This window comes from Numida meleagris, chromosome 1, assembly GCF_002078875.1.
Source record: "Numida meleagris isolate 19003 breed g44 Domestic line chromosome 1, NumMel1.0, whole genome shotgun sequence".
Classification (NCBI taxonomy): domain Eukaryota; kingdom Metazoa; phylum Chordata; class Aves; order Galliformes; family Numididae; genus Numida; species Numida meleagris.
Genome location: NC_034409.1, coordinates 83,196,040 through 83,220,436, shown reverse-complemented (window position 1 = coordinate 83,220,436; position 24,397 = coordinate 83,196,040). Strand labels below are relative to the sequence as shown.

The 24,397-nt window shown below is 36.4% G+C and overlaps 2 protein-coding genes across 21 annotated transcripts in view; both read left to right on the top strand.

Annotated features, from left to right (window-relative positions):
* The window catches only part of SENP7 (SUMO1/sentrin specific peptidase 7), a 41,869-nt gene extending 21,453 nt beyond the window's left edge, over positions 1 to 20,416 (top strand). For 14 of the 16 annotated variants that reach the window (XM_021400232.1, XM_021400202.1, XM_021400150.1 and 11 more), the window contains 17 exons: positions 28 to 197; positions 1,130 to 1,475; positions 2,008 to 2,189; positions 2,923 to 3,069; positions 4,446 to 4,479; positions 5,300 to 5,473; positions 5,862 to 6,124; positions 6,630 to 6,763; positions 7,563 to 7,679; positions 9,211 to 9,330; positions 10,985 to 11,077; positions 11,891 to 12,081; positions 12,494 to 12,546; positions 12,865 to 12,902; positions 13,124 to 13,192; positions 15,797 to 15,947; positions 18,191 to 20,416. In XM_021400232.1, the coding sequence (XP_021255907.1) occupies positions 28 to 197; positions 1,130 to 1,475; positions 2,008 to 2,189; positions 2,923 to 3,069; positions 4,446 to 4,479; positions 5,300 to 5,473; positions 5,862 to 6,124; positions 6,630 to 6,763; positions 7,563 to 7,679; positions 9,211 to 9,330; positions 10,985 to 11,077; positions 11,891 to 12,081; positions 12,494 to 12,546; positions 12,865 to 12,902; positions 13,124 to 13,192; positions 15,797 to 15,947; positions 18,191 to 18,328 (2,420 nt within the window). In that variant the 3' untranslated portion in view covers positions 18,329 to 20,416. The remainder of the gene's footprint in view (positions 1 to 27; positions 198 to 1,129; positions 1,476 to 2,007; positions 2,190 to 2,922; positions 3,070 to 4,445; positions 4,480 to 5,299; positions 5,474 to 5,861; positions 6,125 to 6,629; positions 6,764 to 7,562; positions 7,680 to 9,210; positions 9,331 to 10,984; positions 11,078 to 11,890; positions 12,082 to 12,493; positions 12,547 to 12,864; positions 12,903 to 13,123; positions 13,193 to 15,796; positions 15,948 to 18,190) is intronic. The other 2 variants (XM_021400141.1, XM_021400166.1) reach the window with 2 other exon arrangements.
* The window catches only part of IMPG2 (interphotoreceptor matrix proteoglycan 2), a 53,925-nt gene continuing 50,089 nt past the window's right edge, over positions 20,562 to 24,397 (top strand). For 2 of the 5 annotated variants that reach the window (XR_002439747.1, XM_021400113.1), the window contains exon 1: positions 20,562 to 23,990. Coding sequence is in view for 4 of the 5 variants with exons in the window: in XM_021400113.1 (XP_021255788.1) it covers positions 23,912 to 23,990 (79 nt within the window). In the remaining variant the exon portion in view is untranslated. The remainder of the gene's footprint in view (positions 23,991 to 24,397) is intronic. The other 3 variants (XM_021400104.1, XM_021400088.1, XM_021400095.1) reach the window with 3 other exon arrangements.

Sequence of the window (24,397 nt, the reverse complement as noted above, 5' to 3'; positions counted from 1 at the left end):
TCTTAAATCACTTATTTTCTGACACAGAAAACAAGAACGCTGATGAACTGGATAAGAAGAGAAAAAACATGAACACTACCTCTCTTAGTTGGAAGGGATCAAGCTCTTTGGATTCTGGGAAAAGGAAAAGAAGATTTAGTGGCTATATTTCTGATGATTGTAAAGAACACATTCCAGAAAAATCGCTTCTACAGTCTGTAAGTTGCATTTAATTTTAATTATGTTTGTGTACATGTGTGCCCACACTAAGTGCACATGAGCACTTCTGTAGCAGCGTCCAAAATTCAAGAGTTTTACTAATAAGTAGGGTATCTAGCAGTATTGTTACGTTATTGTGGGAAAGGAGTTCAGTGATGCATCAAGGAGAATGAATGTAGGTTCTTCCATTCACAATATCAGAATATGCTTGTTGTAGCAGAAAGGTCACAAATGATGAAATAAGGCATTTCTTTCAGACTGGAGCATGGAGGAAAACAAAACTGGAAATAAGACATCTAGGTACTTAAGTTTCTTTCATGGATGGTATAGAACTGATTAGGAAACCTTGGTACAAGACTTGTAAAGTATACCTGGAGTTGCTGAAATTTTGTGGATGCCATATTCCTTCCTCCTCCTCTGTCTATCATACCCTTCACTAAAGTTTTATTCTTTTCAGTCACTAATATTTGGAGAAAAATATAAAAGAAAAAAGAAAAGGCTTTTCAATCAAGTAAAAATTATGGTTTGTATTTAAGCTTTTCGATATGATAAAGGTTGAGCTGTAACTTTCTGATTAAAAACTCACAGAAGTAGGTAGTTGACCAAACCACGCATTTGCAAAGTAACAAATGTTGCTGTTGCTTGGTCTTTCATTGTCAAATAGTGGGAGAGCTACTAAAAATCAGAAATAGTTGCTTGTTCAGTTTGAAGGGTTGTCAGAGTAGGGTTTGAACAGACTGTCTCTCATATCTCTTTGTGGTAAGAAATACAGGGAGAGAGAAATTATACTGTCTTCAGCTCTAAGGGCAGTCTCCTTAAGCTATGATTATGTATTTTATCTAGAATGTAGCAAAGTCTCAATTATTACTAATTGGAACCATCTTAGAAAGATTAAGGAATAAATATATATCCTTTGATTCCTGTTTTCTAGAAAGAGCAAAGATTAAGTTCAGCTCGCTCTTCTGGCTGCAGAACTCCTCGTGAGGATGAGCAAGATCACAGATCTAACCTGGTACAGGATTGTGTTGCACAGACATTGGAGAGAGACTATAAAGACACTCCTACCAACAACCAATTAGGACCTGTTCACAGCTGTTCAGAGGAGCCTGGCTCAGAGTCTGCTCCCACAAATTTGTCAGAAAAACAGCTTGTTGCCACTAGTGTTTCACCACGAGTTGGTACCATCAGGAAGTTAAAAATGGACACATCACAGTACCTGAACAAGTTGCGGAACAGAATCTGCAGGAGTAATCGCCCACTTGTTTCAGCTGATCCAAGTATGTACTGTATCTGTGTTGCTGGCACTTACTGGTATGCTTAGGGACTCATTCGTGACTGACTAGTTGAAACATATATTGTTTGTAATGCATTATGCAGATCAGAGAACAGTGCCCAGTTCAGTCTACTGGAGTGCAGAGGGTCTTGTACTTGATAAACAAGGCAGAGAGCAGGATTTTCAAATTCCAGTCTATAGGTTCAAAGCCAGCTGCAGAATATAGAAAATTAATCTTGGGCCTTTTAATAATCTTTAAATTGAGTAAAATACTTTTTTTTTGTTGAAGCAGGTATTTTGTGGCTTGTCACTTTTGGGAGTCAAGCAGTTTTTGAAGAAGGGGTACAAAGTGATAGTGAAGATGGAAAACTACTTGTTACAGACACCTTTATACATGCAGCCATTGGCTGGCTGGGATAACATACTTCAGTATTATATACTGGAAGAAAAAGAGCTTTTTATTCATCTGAAATCTACAATGAAATATTCCCAAGTCTGGATCTTGTAGTATATCTCTATATTTTTTTACTCTTTAGTAGTTCTCTCCAGTGATGATGAAGATGGATCTTCTGAACCAAAGGATGAAGGACTTTCTGAACCAGAATGCAAGGAACAGTTGCAAGTTGGTATTACTGATGTTCAAGTAATAGACCAACAGTCTGATGTCCATTTCTCTGAAAAGCTATTGGAAGACAACACAGAAAGTCACACAGAGCAGGTAGTGCTGTTTTTGAGCTATGCATTGTTATGTCAGACCTTTCAATTATTTATTCAGTGTTTATTTTTTTTCTTGCATGTTAGGACAATTGTGAAGTGCTTAGAGCAGATGTGACTAGACACAACCAAACAGTAGCTGTAGTAATTTATTTCACAGTAGTTTCTTTTGTTATTTGGTCTTCTGTTCTAACTTGCTGCATGGAGAAGTTAAAACATCTCTTTGGACAGCAGAAAGAGGTGAGGTAAAGTTCCCTTTCCTATGTGGCTAGCAGTGGAATTGTAGTGGAATCTAAACCTAGCCATGATAGTTGTTGCCCTGTTTTGGACCTGATGAACCTCGTGTTGCTTTGTTTGACCTGGATTTTGGATGTCTTTGTAATCCCAAAACAGGCCAGGAGAGCTGTCATTGCTTTGTCTCACAAATGCATCGTTTCTATCATAAGCATTTAATTGGATCTGTACCTTTGATATCAGAAGGATATCCATTGTTTGAGTTTTTACTTGGGTGTAGATGGCAAAGAGCCCAGGTTGTGTCTTTGCACTGGGAGATCAGAGCAAGATACTGTTCAGCCTTTGAGATAGTTGGTAATGATTGTGATGACATGTACAGTTTTTATTACACAATTTGGCTTTGTTAATATGTTCTTAGAAACATAAAGAGAGTTTGTAAGACTGCAGAATGGATATAACTCATTTAAAGAAGCTCATATACCCCCTTATTTTTTTTCCCCCAGCTTTTAACAAAGTCAGACGAAGATAAATGTCCTACCATCTTGCCTTCTGGAAGCATACATAGTGAACAGATGAAGCCAGGACTGGATTTTGAATTTGATAGCCTATACATTGGGAAGTTTAAATGGTCATCAACAGGTCCTGTTAAGGTAAGTTTGTCTATTATGGTTACATTCAAGAATATTTAAAAAACAAAATTCTGTTTAAATAAATTCAGTGGAATTTAGTGTGAATGCACTTTTGATTATCATTACATCAAATTGCTTTGGCTAAAAGATATTTGTTTGGATTGATGTCAGTAGAAAAGCTAACTGAAGTTTTGTGTAGCTCTAGTTTTCAGAGGTAAAGTCTGCTAAATGCTACATTGGAACAGAAATCGTTCTGGGGCAATTTTTAATGAATTGTAACAGGAAATAATGGCTGTGATAGAGTAGATATCAATAGGAAATGAAATTAATTTTCTTTAAAATAATATAAATATTAGAATAAGATAATCACAGTTCAAATGTACAGTATGCACTAATCTTGCCATTTAAACAGAAAATAATTTGTTTTGTAGCTTCAAAGAGTATTAAGACAATAATAAAAGCATTAATTGCATAGGTAACATGCTGCTCAACAAAGTGTGGAAATGTAAGTGAAGGTGTACTTAAAATCCAGTACCAACTGTGGGGACTTCTATAGGTCTTTGACCAGGCTCATTGTATGTTTTGAAATTTAAAAATGTTTAAATACAAATGTCTTTTTTTGTTTATAGTAAGACACTTTTAAATACAGTAATTTGCAATAATAATCTCAGCTTTCCACAAAACAGCAGTTTTGTGCAGCAGTTCTCATGCAGTAATGAAAACATCTCGTGGAAACTTCCTGTATTAAATGACAAAATAATTCCAGAGATGAGTTGGAATATTTTAGAATGCTTTTAGGTGGAAAGGGAAAGTTTTCTTTGGGGGACAGCAAAGTTTATTCTTTGTGCATACTGTGGTAAGGGAAGAGAAACCTCTTCTTTCAGCATATATGACAACTTTCAGTAAAAGTGAAGAGAAAACATACTTTATTTGGCCAAGTTTCTGTAACGTAGTGACAGAGTACATAGAAACCTTAAAGGCTTTTAATTCAATGATTAGTGTAAATACCAAGGTCACTCCCCAGTGTGGACAGTTTACGTAGTATGTACTTAGTTCAAGTAGTGCAGCTGACAGTCCTTATCAACGGATACCTCCTTATTAAATTCTTTTTGTTTTAAGTGCTAATCTTTAATCTTTTTTTTCTTTTTTTAAGAATCTGAATGTAACTGTTTAAATTTGTCCTTATTCTCAGTGCTGAGCACATCTGAAAGTCAATTTGCTGTCATTTAGATTCTGTAATATGAATTTAGGAAGGTTGTTTTATGTGAAGGAAAATCTCAAATTAGGCATATTATTTTCAGTTTATTTGGCTATAAGCAAAGGAGAATGTGGAGGTAATAAAACATTCAACTTGTAAAAAGTGAACTCATTTATACTGTTTTTTAATCTTATTTCAGTTTATGACCAAGTATATTACAATACCATTTCAAGGTAAGACAACCTTTTATTTAGCCTTTTCTTAACTTTAAATTTAATCTTTAGAGTATTACATGATACTCAGCATATGATTTTGTTGGTAATAATTTATAATCCTTCACAAAGACATTTAATCACTTTTAAAATAAACATTTTCTGTAAATGAAAGTAGTGGTATCTGTAGTGTAAGCATTGATAACAATTACTTTTTGCACTTGTGAACTTGTAGTTTTAGTGGCCTTGTTTGCTCATTCCTGCATATATTAAGTGTTGAACAGTATTAAATGTAACTATTTCACGTATTTCAAACTAATCCTTTCACATCAGGGATTTTGGACCCTTAGGTTTATTAAAAATGTATGAGTTGACTAAAGCCAAGAGGAACATAACTGTAGATTCGCGTTCATTCTGTTTTCCCAAGATGATGCATGATTTACTGTATCTCATACAAAAACTTTTGTGAGCAGTTCTGATTTGGATTGACTGAAAGAAAATAGGAATTAATGATTTGCATATTTGTTACATTTATGTGTGCCAACTGTGGTTATTCTGAGCAAAAATATTTTTTTCCATGAAGATTCCTGCATTTATGTTTATCTTTTGGTGTTATAGTTTGATAACTTTGTTTTATGTAATTTAAGTGATTTAAGTACTAAACTCTCAACACATTTTATGTAGTGCCAGGAATAAAATATACAGTTACAGTTTTAATAAATTCTGATGGTACATATATCCTAGTATGTAGTAACTCTTAACTATTCATACTATGACAGGTGTAACTTTCTCTTTTACAGCCATGAATAGTTAGAGTTACTTTAAATCCTATTTTTTACAGTGGCACTTAATAAGAATATTAAGCTGACTGTGGATACCCTGGATGTGAGAAGGTTTGGCTTGTGGAGAAATGATGGTGGCTGTTCTTCAACAACAATAATTTTCATTTGGTTGTCTGTGGATTATTTAGAAAAGATTGAAACCCAATTAGGAAAACGTGTTAGCAGCAAACCATGTGAGTGCTCTTGCCCTGTGTCCCAACATGAGTACAATGCACCTCAGCAGCAAACCCCTTCTATCCAAAAGGTGCTCTGGCATCGACTCGTGGATGGGGTTCACACCTGGACCTGAGGCTCTCCTGGGACAGCCCTGGAAAGAGCCCAGATGGGATGTCCCTTTTTCAGGTCCTCAGCTGGGGTTTTTGCCTGCCATTGTGCCCTTGTGCCTCTCTGGGCTTGTGGAACTGGTCCTCTGGTGGGCTGATGGGCCTCTGTGATGAACCCAGGAAGGATAGTAGTTGGCCTTCTCCTACTGTTGTTTCTCTATGCTCCTTTTTGGGTGTGCAGATGAACCTTTATCACACAGCTGAATCATTAACAACATCCATTCTTTCCTTTTTCCAGCCAAATCTAGTGAATTTGTTTTTCTTGAACTGTCGCAACCACTCACAGAACTAGAAGAAGTCAGACTATCTGAATTAATTACAGAGATAAGCAAGAAGAACAGAGCACCAGATCTCCCTGAATTGCTATCTTTGAAGCAAGCTTTACTCTTGTTTAAGGACTTGTCTCCTGAAGAGAGCTCTTTTATGAGTTCCAGTGAGGATCTGCTAAAGCAATGTGCAACGAAAGAGAATATCTCGTTTGCTCATGAGCCTGCATTTCAGGTTAGTGAGTAACTGTTTGATTCATCACCAGTTGTTGACGTTCACATATTCCACTAAGTGTTGGATCAGGCAAGTGCAGAAAACAAGTTTTCTATATCTCTAGTTAAAAAAAAAAAAACAACCACACAATTATGTGTGCTATTTATTTCTTACAAAGGGGACAATTTGTGATAAACTAGATGGTATGTGTGAGGGATAGTGTGTACAGACCTCATCGATAAGTGGCAAATATTGAAGCTTTTGATTGACTTATGTCTGTGAATGCCCAGACCATAGGGATTCCCTGCCCTTGTGGTGTCCCCAGGGCAGCAAGCTAGGAGTTAGTCAAGTTCGAAGCGATGGAGCCATTTATCAGTTGAGCTAGAAGTGAATGGTTGCAGTAGAGGAGGAGCTGTGTATCTTGCCCATTCCAGACACCTCTTGGCATTCCTTGGACTGCTCCGCAGCTTGAAATGCTGAATGATGTCGTGTGATGCTTTTTATTACTTTTTTCTTTTTCTGGTAGAAATCCAAACCAAAAGTGGCCAGGCCCAGTTATACCCTTGCGAATAAGCAGAATAGTGGTTGCTATTCTATCTCTCTATCCTCTGCACCAAATGAAGAATGGAAAGAAGTAGGAGAATCTGGAGGTGTTAAGAAGTATGTAATTTTCGTTTCTAATTGATTTCAGTGTTCTGTTATAGAATGTAAAATATCACTAGATATAAATGTAGTTATTCAAAATAGTTAACAGACAAGATGAGCATGTTACAGGATGAAATAGAATCTCACAAATCAGGGAATACCTGAACTGTGACTGCAAGGTCAGATCATGGATGCATCAGAGGGAGGATAGGGTCCTCACCATCTCTATGAGTGTCCACTAAGTTCGTATTACAGCAAAATGATTGCTAACTTAAGCTGTGTCATTTTTTTCTTTAAACAATGTTTTCTTTCACTGTACTGTCACATTTGATCTATGTATTACTAGTTTGTCATACAATTCACTAGTTATTACAGGACTTTGCTTAACAAAATACATTAGAAAATGAGAACATGCACATGTAATGCAGGTGTCATATAGTTAGTATGGCAAATATTAGTTGGAATAAATTGTTCTTAAGAACTTTTTGAGAGTATGTGCGCTAGTATTTTTCCCATTTTGTGTAGCCATTTGTTAAATACTTTTATGGAAAGAATAAAAAGGAAAAGGTAAAAGTAAAAAAAAAAAATTCCTTTCCAAAAGTTTTCTCAAAATTCTAGTGTGCAGTGAGGACATAAACACTCTTGTAAGCAGTCTTACTATTGGAGGATAAGAACTTTTGAGATAGTTAAAGATTTTGAGAACTTGCACTTTGCCAGGTTTTCTACAAAGTATTTTCCAAGTAGAATGGCCATACTAAGAAGTGTCATGTAAAACATGGTTCTTTACTGTTATAACATGGTTTGTGTTTTCTAGTCTGATTGTTTATCCACCCCCACCTGCAAAAGGAGGACTTGGAGTCACAAGAGAAGACCTAAAATGCTTAGAATATGGAGAGTTTCTTAATGATGTCATCATTGATTTCTATCTTAAGTAAGTAATCAGATGCTTAGTTGTTCTCTTCTTTCTGAGACTTGACCTCGACTTTCATGTAACTGTAAATGTTGGTTACTAAATATGGTATAATAATTTTTAAAATAACAGTACGATGAGGTTGTAAGTGTGTCTTTTTTAAGGCTTTTGTGTACTCGTTGCAGTTTAATGTTTCAGTTTCATTCTTCTTGACCCTTGAAAAGGCTGTGATGCACTCTAGAGATTCTAGACCTGAAAGCTGTAGGGAAAAAAAAGCTGCATGGGCACCTCACAGAACAAAAAGTGCTGAGCAGTTTTCATCAGGCACTTAAACAAAGCAGAGGTACTGAGTAGTTTATTTACTAGGTTTACATGAAGTTAGGTATCCTCAGCTACTCTGTGCAAGTGTTCAGGGATTCTTCTGATACACAGCTCCTGCAGAAAGCAGCATAACGAACACTTTTGAAGAAGTTGAGCTTACCTCCATCATGCCATCCTTCTAAAGTTACTTGTGAAAATAAGTGGCGTTGTAGGCATTCTCTCCCTCTGCTGACTTAGACCTAAGCAGAATTCTGACTTTCTTTGAAGGTTATCTGCAAGAATTCCATTCAGCTTGGCATCAACCATGGCTTCTGTAAACATGAGCAATAATGAGCCAGTTAAAACTTTTGGTCTAAAGGAATGGGAAAGGAGACGTACCAGAGTGTTTTCTTGTATTTTTACAACAAAGACCCCTGTATGCTGTGCTATAAACTAGAAAATAAAATCATGCAGGGTGGCCCTTGTATTAACCGTAGCTCCTTTTTACCAGAAAAAAAAAGGAGGTTTGAATAAAGGAATTTAATGCAATTATTGCAGAAAACCCCCTGCTTTTTAAATTTGTTAGACTTATTCCTATAGTCTTGATTTTAATTGTGTTAAAAGCTGTATGATGTATGACTGTGTTACATATTTCATCAAATGAAACTGGAGACACCTTATGTAGTACAACTTAAATATTGAGAGGTTTGGCATTCTGAAGTGACAGAATAAACACTCAAGCCACTGCTTATATTAAGATGATTAACAGCAAAACAGTACAAAATGAGTACCTGTAGAAAGTTCATCTCAACTTTCACATGTGTAACTTGTAGAAGTTGGCAATTTGTACTACTGACCTGTTCTATGCTTTTTGTAAATAAAGTCATCTGTGTGTGAAATGTAAGACTGCATAGTCTTATATTTGGCCAGATTTTCAAGCTTGGCTTTATTGCAAGGCCAATAAACATAACTGTAAAAATAAGTGTAGCGGCTTTAATACTGGAGCACAAACTTGAGATAAAAGCATCTGTATTTTCAGTAGCTGTTTGGTCTTTTCATTCTGTGATGGTGTCCATCCATGTACCCACATATAAAATAGAGTAGATTAAAAAAAAAAAAACAGCTGTGAAGACAACTGGTATTAAACGTAATCTGAATATGCTAAGTCATTAAAATAATAGTTATTCTCTTGATCAGTAAAGATACTTTCTAGAAAGGGAGTATACTAATTTCCTTCTTTTTTACTTGATAGATACCTGTTGTTGGAGAAGGCACCAAAACATCTTGCTGAGCGTACACACATTTTTAGCAGCTTCTTCTATAAATGCCTGACAAGGACAGAAAAGTTCTCTGAGGGAGATCCCAAAGTTTCGTAAGTTCTTGTTGGATGCATAATGACCTTAAGCAAGCTATTTGTGGCTGCTATTGAGAAATTTGCAGATTGTCTTCAAATTAGCACATAAAACATTTATCAGTGTTCTCCAAACGACTAGCGGTTAAATATTGTAACTCACAGTTGAAACGTATTAATTAAAATCTGTATGTTATTCATACAGAATAGGAATAAAAGTGTTATCACTTTTCCCCATTTTTAGGAGTTTCTGCTTCTTTACTTTGGGCAGTTATTTACGAATTTTGATTTTTTTATTATGAATTCAGATTTTTGGAAGGTACGCATCATTTTAAGTAATGTATGTCCAGAAACATTTTTAGATTTATGACATGTTTCATGTTGCACATTGATAATAAATTATTGTCCAAAGTTTCAATGAGAAAATTATCTTATACGCCAAGTTTACACGTATATGTTCATTACACTCTTAACATGCTGGAATTAGGCATTCTCAGAAAAGGTTTCATTAGGAGCTCAAGAATGCTATATTACTTTGTGCTTCCAACTAAGACTGTATGAAGAGTCCCTAGCACATTTTCAATTCCTTCTCAACATTGATATTTGAGAGTGAAGCTTTTTCACTTAGAGTGAAGATCTGCCAGAAGCATTCACACTATTTTCATCATTCACCTTGTCAGAACTTTTTTTCTGTTCATCTCTGAACCGCATTTTCTTTAATTAATGAATTCTCTAACTTTTTCATTCTCTTGGTGAACTAGGCCACCTGCTGATAGAGACGTGACATCATGTTACTGTGTCAGAGTCATTGCAGAGTGCAAGGGGAAAAAAACACAACCTCAGTAGTATTTTGAAAGAAGTCTCAAAAATCCAAGAAGCAATGCTTCAGGGAATGTTTTCCTTTTTTTTTTTTTAATGTCTCCCTTCTGATCCTGAATGTTTTGGGGTCGAGACAAAAGACAGAATTGTCCCTGCTAAGAAAGCTGAGATGCGTATATAGGCTTTTCTCCTGATTTTGTTTTCAGTTCATATTGGTGCAAAGCTTTATGAACTATTGGTCTCCATTTTAACTTAATGATAATAAGAAACTGAAAATCTGAACTGAAATTTCTTCTAAATTTTTTCTTAACCTCCTAAAATCCTTTTGCCATGCTTTATGTCTGTAGGCATGGAAATGAAATGTGATCCAGCCATTAAAGTTCAGGACTGGAGGGAATCTGTGCTGTGGTTCTCGCTTTGCTATGGGTTTGCTGGGTCACCCTAGGGAAGGCATTTAGCTTTATGCTTCTAAAACCAAGACTATTTAGGCCCTCAAAAGAGAGAGTGTGAAGTTGAATTCATGGATGTTGTAAACTTCTGTAGATCTGCTTTTACACTAGCAGATAGTTAGATGCAATTTTTGCATTTGGTGTAGTAAATAATTACCGGATAAATAATTGCAACAAATCCTTCAAATCAATGGATAATTTACCGGAAAAGTTTAAAATGTTTCAGAAATGGCTTGTTAGTTACTTGGGCTTAATATTCTGCTGGTTTACTTTTTCTGTCAAAACAAAATGTTGAGAGCAAATGAAAAACCTGTTGAGGCATTAGGAATAGGTAGGAATACTAATCTGTATACATTACTCAAACCAAAAAGAACAAATCTCAATAGTAATTGTCATTTGGTTTTCAGAGAGGCACAAAGAAGGCACAAAAGAGTAAGAACATGGACTCGTCACATAAACATCTTCAGTAAAGATTATATTTTCGTGCCTGTGAACCAGGAGTAAGTCTGTGTGTTTTATACACCTTTTTTGATATTTAAAAATTTTAGTATTTGAATGTTGTGGTGATTTTAAAGATTTATGGCTGTAGGCTGTATGGCTGCTGGCTTGGATAGTTGGAAATGAACACATTAGATTTCGAAACAGCAGTGAGATACGGAATGAGGAATTTTGAAGTCTCTTCAGAAGTTAATTTTCTTTAATTACTCTTTTTGTAAGTAAACTTTGCATCCTTGTTCTTGGTTTTACTGAAAATTGCTTTTATGTATTTCAAAATTAATTTCATATCATTATGATGATTCACGTGCAAGTAATGCTTCTATAAAGAATCCCAGCAACTCATGGAGTTAATGGTAAAAGGAGCAGGAGTAGCACTGTGATTGGACCTGGCTGAATAACTGACTTGCACATGGAAACTCTGGGAAAGTTGAATGGTAATTGAGAGTTACTGTTAAACACCTAAGAAAGAGATAGAGGTAGAGTCATGTTTAAATCTCAGCTATATTCAAAACTGGAATCACTGTCACCAATTATTTTATTACTTTATTTTATTTACAGTGGGATGGGTTGGAAGAGAGAGTGATAAATTGCTGTGGAAGGGTTTTATACTTTTGCAAATTTTGTACAATGTAAAGAAAAAAGTGAGTCGGAGGATTTGTGTGAGATGCCATGAAAGAACATTGCAGTAGCAGTTGTATGTAATAGATCAGTTGCCCACAGGCTCTCAGTGTTATAAAAACTTCTCATATCCTTGTCAGAACCAAATGTTGTAGAATTTTGACGTTTTTTCTCCCCTTCTCCCCACTCTTGGGCAGGTCTCATTGGTACATTGCAGTTATCTGTTTTCCTTGGTTAGAAGAAACTGTGTATGAGGAGTGTCCCCATCAGAATTCTTTTAATCTATCTCCACTTCACTCAGAGAACAAGAGTGAGGACACTGTAATTGGTTCAGTGTTGGCCTATCCTGAAGAAGAAATGGATGCAAACAGAATTTTATTCTCTAAAGGTACATAATCTAAAAGAGAATTATGTCAATTCATATACAGTTCTGATAGTTTATTAATCCTTGGAGGAGAGATAATGTCTTAAAAACTATCTCTTATTTTAAGTTGTGGTATGTTTTTGTATCACTATGCATAGCAAGGACTGCACTGCGTTCTTTTTTTCCTGCTACTTGGGGAAATAGTGGAAGAGATGTAAAGCAGTGACTTACTTTCCATCATGAGTGTAAGTTCTTGGATTTCATTAAGAATATTATCAGGATGGGAGGCCTTCTAAATCTGCTGTTCAAATATTTAGATAGGAAGTAGAATTTATTTATTTATTTTGAATGCTCATAATCATTAATTTGAAAATGAAAATATTTCACTTTAAGAAATCTTTTCTTAAAACTTACTACATTTGTTCTTTTGTACTAGGTGGCAATGAATCTGGTGCTTCTGCCTCAGTACTGGATTCAGGTATTTCTAAAGTAAGTGCCTTTCTGTACTCATGGAGGAGAGGTGTTAATTTATTTATGAAGGCTCTGAGACTTGAACAAATGATTCTATGTCATCTTTCTGCAGCAGATGTTATTATTTATGTGGTCTGCAGCCTGTGCAAGGCACTTTGAATTAGCTTGAAGTCCTCCTTTGCCTATTTACATTGCCTATGCTATTGTTTAACATTTTGAAAGATTTCATATAGTTTTCTGTTTTTAAAATGGAAGGCTCTGGCTTTAAATCTGTAAAGACATTTGATTTTATACTTGTAGTTTTTGTAAGGTTAATTTTATTTTCTCTTCTCCCAGATCTCCCTAAATAATTCCAAAAGGCAAATTTGTAAAAGGTATGTTTCTGTTTTCATGTTAATGTTGTATCATTAAAGATCCTAAGAAATTCCATGATTATTGATTCAGCTATTTGTTGTACACCTACAGCTGTAGGGATTTGTCTGTTTACTTGCACATTTGTTTAGCTATTTATGCTCTTGTTAAGCTGTATTCTGAAAAAAACATTTGCTCCAGTAGTGTTGGTAATGAAAGACTAAACTGACTTTGTTGTTTACAGGCCTTGTATTCTGATCTTAGATTCTTTGAAAGCTGGTTCTGTGCAGAAGACTGTTCAGGTTTTGAGAGAGTAAGTGACAACAGTTTCCATTTATTAGAAAGAGATACTGCTGGTCATATTTCTATGCTTAAAATACTTTTCCCTATGAAGATGTACCTTTCTGTTGCTAAAGAATAACTCATAAGCAGCCACAACAAATACTATAACAGCAGTGCAGGGGTTTGTGCCAGAAGCATGTCTTTGTTCTGCAGCCTAGATATAATGTAAAAATTGTGAATTGGACAGTCTTTTTGAAGTTCATAATAAATAATACTTATAAAGTATTTAAAATGAATACTTCAAAGTTTAAATGATACATTTTCCAAAGGGCTAACTTTCATTTTTTTGGTGGAGCATTCAGAATTCCTGTGTTAAATCCACTGCTAAGTATGTGCAAAAAGATAAAAACTACACTGAAGCTGTCTACAAGCGTCATGTGTCAGGATAGTAATATGAGAGTGGTATTATCTATTCTGAAAAGTGAGAGTAAAAATATATTCAGTCTTCTATGTGATAAGTATATAAGTATTGGAAGAGTGTCTTCAAATCTACAGTACTTTTACATACTCCTAATGACTTCAATAGCTATCATAATATTTTTTTAAAAGTTGCTAATATTCATTGTTTGAAGCTAATCAGAAATGATCTTTTTGTACTCTGTTGTATTCACTTCACTGAAGGAAGCAAAAATCTGTAAACCAGGTCCTACACAGAAAAGATCCTTCTTGTAGAAGTAAATTCTTCATAAAACTGCACTGGGGGTAAATGAGGTTCAGTTAACTTTGTGACAGTATCTTTTCCCTAGAGAGACCTCCCCACCATGTTTGTCTTGGGAAGAAGAACGAAATTGCAATTTTATTTTTTTAAATCTCTGTTTAATATATTGATGCGGAGATTTATGCTTTGAGCTACTCCCAGAGATAAAATTCCAGAGAGTGTGATTTTCTGGTGTTCAGCCACAGAGGTGTCACAAAAAGTCAGAAAAGAAATAGATGATTTACTGAGGTTTGAAGCTGGAGAAGCAGACGTCATAACTTCAGTTTGCAGTTATGCACTGAAAGCAGAAATTTAATGAAAACTGATACAAAGGTTCCATGACCTCTTCTTTCCCTAAGTTGATTTTCATTATACTTTGAGTAGCGTTCAGTCCCAAATAAATTAATTTTAAAGTCTACAGGCGTAAGTCCTTTTGTAGTACATACTTATGTACCTCACCGAACACTCTGTCTTTTAATTCTGTTTTATGTTTGGTTAGTATTCACAGGTACCGTTTTTCTCAAAAGTTGTTTTGGATGTTTTATGTGTATTTTTATTCTGAGAATTTCAAGGACTGGTGGAAATAAAACTGAGGTCTGACTTTTTTATTCCCTGAAGTGAGACATTTATTTTTCAGAAATCTTGAGCCTTTGCAACTCGAACTGAAGTCAACAGAAAGGCATAGCCTTAATAAAATCCAGAAAAAATCCATCCAGGGTCTTCTCTTGTGCCCTTCTTGTAAACTGAGATAAAGTTGGCTAGTTTCTGGTCAGAAGGGACCTCTGCAGACTCTTCAGATCTTTGGTAGATAGTTGAGAGGAGTCCTGGTTTACTACAGTTTTAACATCAACGAATAGAATATCACTGCTCTCCCAACTCACAGGATTGGGCAACAAGAGGCCTATCATTATTAAAGACTGAGGCAATCAAAGCATTAAATGCCTCTGCCTTTTCATTATTTCTATTTGTCAAGTGACTAGCTTTATCCAATAACATTCCAATATTTTTCTTAGACTTTTTCTTGCTATTAACATACTCTTAAAAGGACTATTTTTGTTATCTGAAATGTTATTGGCCAATTTGAACTCCAGTTGAACTTTAGCCTTTCATGTTTTCTTCCTGCAAATGCAAACTGCAGTTTTGTAATCTTCCTATGTAGCCTGACCTTGCTTAAAGATTTGAATCTGACTTTGTCAGACATTTGTGCCTTCAATCCCATGTTCAAAATAAGTAGTCAGTTCAGAAAGTGAAATCAGTGATTTGCTACTGAAGCAAGAGAACAATTAAAAAAACCTGATAACAAGTAAGTCGTAATCATTAAAGAAATGATCCTTTCAGTTTTTTAACAAGTTTTCAAATGCTTTATATGCTAATGGGCTGCAAGGGTTATAATGGTGTAATTATAGCTGAAGTTCAAACAGTTAACTTTAAATTTTGAATGACTTTCTGAATTTTTCAAATTCTACTTTTTTTAGGGTAGAAAAGTGCAGCTGGTTTTTTAGGATGAACCCAGTAAAAATCTGGGCAATTTCTGGGAAAGATCACTTGAATTCCTCCTTGAGCCCAGGTTTAAAAATGACCTAGTATCCTAGTAGCTTGAATAAACTCAAAGCAGATGATGATGATTATTATTTTTAAGTAATTTCACACATCTTTTCCAGTTAGTGTATTGTATATGATATGATAGAACTGAATCTGTGTATGGTAGAACATTGGATAGTGATTTCTTTTATAGATTCTGTGAAATAAATCGATTAAGGCTATCTTAACATTTTGTCCAGCTCTAGAACAATATTGAGAAGCATTTCAAAATGCATTGAGCTTGGGAGTTATTTGAGTTATTTCTCAAGTATTTAAGCTATTTGCTTTCTTTTATAGGTATCTTGAAGTGGAATGGGAAGCTAAACGTAAAACGCATCGGGAATTCAATAAATCAACAATGATTGACTTCTATCCAAGAGTGCCTAAACAAGATAACAGTAGTGATTGTGGGGTGTATTTGCTACAGTATGTGGAAAGCTTCTTCCAGGTACTAAAAGAATCTGCCTTTCCCTTTCCCCAAAATCACCTCAAAGCATGAACTGCTATTTCTGAGAGAAATAACCAGACAGAAAACCTGTGTTGCTTAGTGTCTAACATTGTCCAAGGTATTTGAGGAAGAGAACATAAAAGCTGTTCTTTGTGTCATGGCAGGAGGTCTTTGTATCTGAATACAGATGATTTCTCCTCTGGGTTTCTTAGGCAAGCATTTCTGACCTTGTTGTTTAATATTGCATTTACATTGACACATTCAAGGTCAGCAACTGTATGGATATATTTGGATCTTATGTAGTTTACACTTTTCTGGCCTACAAATGGTACAAATGCATGTTTTCTGTGCAGGTCCTCTATTCTTGTTGCCTTTCAAACTTTGTTCAGCTTTTCCTTTGGCCTTTGAATGGCACTGTCTCTGCAGGCAGCAGCTTCTGCAAAGAGATGGAGGTCGGATCCTTAAGAGAGAATGCACAAAGCTAAGGGAATCTCTCTTGCATGTTCAGTACATACTTTTAAATATCATCTTCTTGACCTTTCTCTTGACCTGCTCTAACAACTCCATGCATTTCTTAAGCTGTAGGCCCCAAGCTGAACACAGTGCTTCAGGTGGGATCTCGTGAGAGCAAAGTAGAGGGCGAAAATCACCTCCTTTGATCTGCTAGCTACCCTTCTTTTGATGCAATCCAGGGTACAGTTGGTTTTCTGAGCTGCAAGTGCCTGTTGACAGTTCATGTCAAGCTTTTTATCCACCAGTACTCCCAAGTCCAGCAAAAGGCTGCCCTGTGTCCACTCATCACCCAGCCTGCGATCATGTGCAAGACCTTGCACCTAGCCTTGTTGAATGGCATTTTGTTTGCATGGACACACCTCTTGAGCCTGTCAGTGTCCCTCTGGATGGCATCCTGTCCCTCCAACGTGTCCATGGCGCCTCTCAACTTGATTGTCATCTACAAAATTCCTGAGGGTGCACTCAATCCCACTGTCCACATCACTGACAAAGATGTTAAATAATTCCAGTCCAATACCAGCTCCTGAAGAACACCACTTATCACTTGTCTCCACTTGGACATTGAGCTGTTGACCACAACTCTTTGAATGCTACTATCCAGCCAATTCTTTATTCACCAAGTGGTCCATCTATCAGATCCATGTCTCACAGAATCATGGAATCACAGAATTGTAGGGGTTGGAAAGGACATCTAGAGATCATCAAGTCCAACCCCCCTGCAAAGCAGTCTCATCATTTAATAGACAAAGATGTAATGTGGGTTGTGGGCTACCTGTTGTGTTTGGCCCTACTTAAGTAGGGAGTTTGGACTAGATGACCTCCAGAAGTCCCTTCCAGCCTTATCCATTCAGTGATTTTGTAGGTAGGTAGGTTGAACTATTGTGTAGGTATAAGATGAATTTATTTATTTTTCTTTTTTTACCGGTGTTCTGAACTGCCCATTCTCTAACAATGCAGAAACAAGGTCAGGATGAGGTGGTTTGTTGTTTGTCCTAAACATACCAGGACTCAAAAGCCATTCTTACTTTGCTTTTTGAATTTACCATGTGACTCTTTATTCACGGGAAGGAGAAGGTGAAAAATAGGTGTGGCGAAGGAATGACGAGGGAAGGAAGGAAAAAAACTTTGGCAGTTGAGACATAGTGTTGTGGTCTTATTGCCAGAGCTAGCAATATCTCAGCCATTTGAATTTGCTGTCTTCTTTTGTTCCAAATTCTGCCCTCTGTATGTCCTACTAGAATTCCTGTCAATACTCTTGTTTCTATGTTTTTTTCTGTCAGACAGACCAGCTCATGACAATACAAAATGTGTCTGAGATTTGCTTGCTTGACTGCAGTATGCTTAGTCATTCCATATAGCGTGATCATACATGTGTGTTTCGTGACTGAAGTACACCTGTCTCCTGTTAAATATCAAGAGCATGTCTAACTATATGAGAGTATGGAGAGTCAGCATTGAATATGAGCTTATATTAAAGTATCTTTAAGAGAAAGTGATGATAATCTGTTTTTTGTTCACCATGAGTAGCTTGGGTAAGGGTATGTATGACTATAATTATTGTGGAGGAACTGGAATTTAACTTAGAGCTCGATCACTATATCTCATGGTAACTTATTTGTGCATGCTTGGTCTCAGCAGTATGGAAGGCTTTGGAATTATTTTTGAAGGTTGTTATGGGAAATTAATGCTGTAAATATTCTTATTTATTTATTTATTTCTCTTTTTACCAGAATCCCATAGTTGACTTTGAGCAGCCAGTGCATTTGGAGAAGTGGTTTCCTCGTCAGCTGATCAGAAGCAAAAGAGAAGAAATCCAAGACCTGATCTTGCAATTGCACTTTCAACAGCTTAGAGGCAGCAGAAGCTAATAAATCCCATCAGCCAGACCTGGCAAAGATGTTGTTGTATAAAGTAACTGGAATTCTCCTTAGCAGCATTTCATCTCTGAGTGCCTTGCAAGGAAGGAAAAAAAAAATACTACAAGGAGTATTTTGTTTGTTCATTATGTATTTATGTAAATAATTATTTTACTTCAGATTCAGTGATGATAAAATGCCACTGGAGGGAAGGTTGTAGATAAGTGTAAATATGTAAGTTAAAGTTAATACGTGTGACTTGCTAATTGATTTTTTTAAACTTGGAATGTGAAAATGTGTACAGGTATGTGCAACAAAGATGTAAAAATATTTTGATCTTTTGGAGCCTGTTCTTTACAGTTCTATGTAAACCTAACTTAGAGTTGGATGAGCACGTAGGAGTCAGGCCCGAAGATGGGTTTTTGACCTTACACTGTGTCTCTTTCTACTTTGCAGTTCATACAGATAGAATGAATACTGTGTATTGTTTTAATTTAAGTATATAATATTGATTCTCTTTAGAGATTTTTTTTTGTTCTATTTCTGATAATATACAGAAATAGTTTGCATTTGTCAGAATATTCTGCTGGGATTTGACACTTCTGGGTTTTGATTTTTTTCCTCCCTAGCATTTCCATCATAAAAATTTATTTGCTCGAGAGTGAATCTTGAAATCTTTTAAAGTCAGAAGTGGGCTCTTCTAAATGTCCTTTATGATGCTCTTTTCTTGTCAGATTTTAGAAATCTTGCTCTCAAAGTACGTGCTGGTACAGTACATATAGGCAATAGATTTTTACTCCTAATTGCCTTATTTTTGGGAGTTACTCCTGTGAATCTTAAATGCATCATTTGCGTTAGAAAAGCAAGTAGGTTGTGGCTCAATAAGCTTGAGATATTTGAAAAATAAGCATGTTTTTATTTAGCAAGGATGTGGCTATATGTAATATGTCTTTAAGACATATTACTTGCATGTAAAACAAACAGGATTTATACTTTATTTGGGAGAATTGAGTAAAGATGCCCAAATATTTGAGTGTTTGAACTCAGGACTTGATTTGATAAACTAGTGTAAATTTATCGTAGTCTATATATGTATTTATTCAGTTTTTCTCAGACAGTTGTCATGGAAAACTTTAATAACGTTTTGATATGTGCACACTTTTTTTCCTGTAGTTATTCCACGATAGAAGGTGGCTGTTTTGAGAGGATGCTTTCTCTTGTTACCCAATGTAAGTTACTTTAAGTGTCATAGTACTCCCCAGAAGAGCCATTTTCCAGATAACCACTAAAGCCATTTGTCTCATAAGCTTATCTGCAAAACCAGAGATCTCAAAGGGGGTAGGCTAGAAAGCTAAAGTAAAAAATTGAGGGCAACCCAAAGATGTGGACAATTTTGTAGTGTGGCAGAAATCTCAGGGCCCCTTTCCTCAAGGCAACTCTGATACCTAGGATTTGGAACATCCAGTCGTTACTTCAGGTTCTGCACAGTCATCGAAAAAGCCTGACAAAAAACAGTGTTTCTCAAACCAGGAAGCATTCTTTCTGTAGAGCAGAGACAATTTTAAAACATAATTTGCTGAGTGCAGCTATTTTTTGTGTAACTGTGGGCAGCCTAGTGCATTTATCTTGTGTTTTTTTTTTCACCGTGCTTCTAGTTCCACTCAGTAGTTTATCACTACCCCCCATCAATATCTGTTACTCTCATCCCAGAAATTTGTGTGACTTTTATTTCATAAATCTCACCACCGCCATTATGCACTCCCAGGGATAATCTTTGTATTTTATTGTAAGAGATAAATGATAAAATGCAGAAATGTGTGCTTTTTCTCTACACCTTTTTAATGGATGAAATATTTTCAGTGTTCCCTTATTAAAAATACTTTGGACTTTTTCTTATGATAAAATTGGTTTGTATCATAAACTATTTATTCTCTTTTAGATTAACCAGTTTATACGTAGATATTTAAAAGTAAAAGATAAGTATAAACTTTTCTAAGTTGGTTTTATAACAGTAAAGGATTGACTTTGTAGGTTAATGTTAGCTATGTGCTATGAAGATGCCAATACATTTGATAATAAAAACCTCCAGAAGTTACTGAACATGACTGTCACCATTCTTTTTGCTTCTGCCACAAAGAACCAGTGAGCTGAGTATGAGATAGTCCATCTTATTGCATTTAAGATACGTACTCAGTATGTCTTTCTTAACTCAATTTTTGATCAAAGCAATTAATTGTTCTTCAGTCCTTAAAAAGGCATGCAGCTAGGTCACAGCTTCTTGTGGCAAGCAAGACTGCTTTTTGACTCAGCAGCCTTGTAGCTTTCTGTAGTTGGGCTTACCAGTATTGACAACCTGAATGACCAGCTTGGGAAATGCCTGGGTCAAGCAGCTGCAATCCACCCTGTTCCAGCCATATGCATGAAACAGGTATGTGGTGAATGCTAGGAAGTGTTTGTGGATTAAGTTATGCTCCTGATATACATATATACATATATAATATACATATTATATATTATATAAATATATGTATATATTTATATTTAATATAATATATATAATATATTATATATTTATTTATATATATGTACACATATATAAATATATATATATAAATTCCTAGAACTCCCCAGGGATAACTTTTAGTAGCGTTCTTCTATATAGGATTATCAGACTGGCTCAGGGACCTTTTTGTGTATCTTCTGCATATCCATTTCCCTTATCAATCTCTGTTTAACTTAAATGCTGGAGTGGTGTGTTGCTTCAAAGCAAACCAATCTTTATAAGGCTCTTTAGCCTGCAATTTGGTATCAAGGCATTGAATTGTACTTATGACATGGTAAACATGAAATAAACTGCCACGTTCCGGCTCTCTGGGACTTGAAACTGGCTTCCATAAGGAAATCGGAGTCATGGAAATTGGTGTAAAGTACTGTTGACAAGCAAAAAATAAGATAAATAATTGTAGGAAATAGATCTTCCAAGAAAAAAAATTAAAAACTTTTTTTTTGAATCAAACACCAGAGGAATGAATTACGACAATGTGAGTGTGCTTTAAAAAGTATTTGTGGACGGCTGTGATTGACCTCTGGCAGGCACAGCTTCACAGTAATCTGTCTCTTCGTTTTGGGACTCACCTCCTAGAACTTGACCCTGAAATGAGGTTGCAATACTCAGGAAGTAACATACCTTACAAAATAACAAAGACTCAAAAGTCACAGTGTTAGCTCTCTTATCTTGACTGTGAAAAGGAATTGCAATATTTCTGCAACCCCTTTTGAAAAGGAAAAAAAAGGACTCTTAGGTTTCTAGACTTAAAAAGCAGGCACTGTAGAACGAGACAGGGAAGATCTTGAAAGGACAGAAAATTCTTCCATTAATAGTTGAATAAAACCAAGACCAGCTGCAATAAATCTGTCCATTCTAATTGCAATCAGAAACACTGTTCAAAGATGAAGCACTGGCACCAACCTTGTTGAACAAGGTAAGATGTACTCACCTGATGAACAGTTCAGAAAAGGAGGAATGCCCGGAACAGACTCACATTACAGATTATAGACAGAGTAAATAATAAAGTGTCTGATTAATTTGGTCAGTCTCACTTCCTGATGTTTCTGGTACAAGTACTTTGCAATGCTACATGATGGAAGAGGTTGCAGAATGGCAGGCTGTACTGGGCTGATACATGGGAAGGCTAAGTAGCCTTGGGCCTTGCTTAATGCATGAGTTGGCAACACAGAACATAGGAAAACTTTTCAGGAAAGCTTTTATTGGGTTTGATACCCTTACGCTCATGCATTCTGAGAATTTTCTCTGAACGCTGTTGCATTCTTGAGGTAAGTGAGCCTTTGCCTTTGTAGGTTTGTATAGTGTTTCTTGTCTCTATTCACTTGCATTTTTGCAGGGTAATGGAAGGACGGCATTCGTGGCATTGGAAGCTCCTGTGTCTGCAGAGGATGAAAAAAGTCTGGTCTGTGTTTTTGAATCTAGCATTGTAGTATAGGCACCCAAACTGTCCTCAGAAGTGGCTCTCTTTGCCTAGAGGTGCTCAGTAGGACCTGGAAGCAGTTTATGGTCACAAGTGCAGCATTTTCGTGTGCCTTACCTCCTCAGGACATTTCAAGGTACAGCTTCAGAGTGTTGGCACTGTGCACTTGCTGCTGCCAGCTGTGAGTAACCTTGACAGAGCCATCTGAGGTGAGGAGCGCTGGTCTGAGAGATCCAAAGTGTCCAAGAGGCTGTCAGAAAAGCTCAGCAGTTTAAATTAAAGTACAATTTAGTAGTTTTGTGTAATAAATAAATAAAAAAATAAAAAAATAAAAGCTTATTGTTTTGGAAATACCAATTGGAGTCTGTTACATGTCAGAAGACAGAGAATGAATAAAGGGAGGTTTTAGTTGATTCCTTTGAGTCTCCTGTTCATAATATCTGGGATGATCAATGCTACTGAGAGTTTAGCAGAGCAGCTGGAACAGGAGTTGCCACTGTATGCCTCAGGAGCTCTGTGCAAATGTTCTGCAGTCCGTCAGCTGAGAAGCTTTGGAAATCCACTTTTGAAACATCTCTGCAAAACTGCAACTGCAGATTGTCATCTCAGTCAAAGCTCAGATTCCTCTGAATGCAGTGACTAGCAAGTCCCGAGCAGTGCCACCAGGGAGGCAGCCCAGCATGGTTTTTCTTGTGGTCTGACTGCTGCCTGCCATTGTGGGCTATCTTCCATACACGTCTCCACACTGAGCTGACCCCTGGAGAGGAGGGGAGCTGAGAGTGCTGCTGCTTTCCTGCACGCTTTGTCCTTTCAGCAGCTCTCCTTAACCCATTGTTTCTCCAGGTATCAGCACAAATCTGTTCTTAATGCTCATCTCAGATTATGTCTGAACAGAGATGAAAGAATCGCCATTTGCCCTGATTTTATCCTGGGATGTGAAGGGCAGTGGTGCAGCAGCAGATCTTCTGCTTTAGCTCAGACTCGAGCAGCAGGATGGTGTTAGCTGTGTCACCAGAATGAAACATACAGAATGATTGTTTCAGTGTAACCTCCGTGTGCATTGGTGCTACAAGCAAGTCAGTTTATTTTTTATGTACATATATGAGTACAAGCAGAAGGCAAAGCTCATGGAGACCTTCCAGTGGAGAACAGTGTGCTCACACTGATACTCTGTGGTCAGTATGACTTTTAAAAACAGACAGAAATTGAAGGGCCCGTGAAAATACATGGTTAATTAAGTGTGAAAGGTGCTGTCCTTGTTTGGACTGTCTGTTAATGGTATGACAAGCTCCGGTAAAGAGCTTAGCTGGCCAGATTAAAATTAAAAAATTGTCTCAGTCCATCTGCCAGCTCCGAGGCGTTTACTTCATCACCTTTCCTTGTTTCTTCACTGGAGTGGAATACTTGCTTTGAAAAGATAATTCCCAGGATGTCATGTTTGACTTTTTTAACCTAATGTTTTCTTTCCAAAGATAACTTCACGTGACATCAAGACATTTTCAAGGAGGGCAATGCTCTTGGTTGGCTCAAGGATACGTTAAAGGCAACGACTCTTGCTAAAAAGGATTTTCTTTTTTTCTTGCCTATTGGCTTTTGGACATAAATAAGCATGCTTGCCTTCCTTTGGAAAATCTCTCTCTGCCTCTTGGTTTTGGGAATGATTACAGGAGATCTTCAAGCAGTTGCAGGTAATGCAGTCATCTTCTTTCTTCTTTATGTTCTTGTTTTCAGGGTTTTGCCTATAGTGGTGTGTAGAAAAAAGTGCCTCTCTGCCTTAATTAAAATGAAAGAGGCTAGCACAAAGAAACATTTGGTCAAATCTGTGTTGTGATACTGGTGTTTTGAATACGGAGTGATTTCTGAGAAAGATTTATTGTTGTTTTAAGAGTAGAATGTAGGTATGGGGTGCAAGTTTTTCCAACTTTGAAAGACATAAAATACTGATTGGCAAGCTTTTTCACTTGGTGCTTTTTTTTCTTTAGTAATTTTGTATTAAATAAGTAACAAAACAAAACATAATTTCCTCCATTTGGTCAACGAAACTGTGTCAGTTTGTGTAAAGATTGGTTTTTTGCCTTAGTGACCTTGTTTGTTC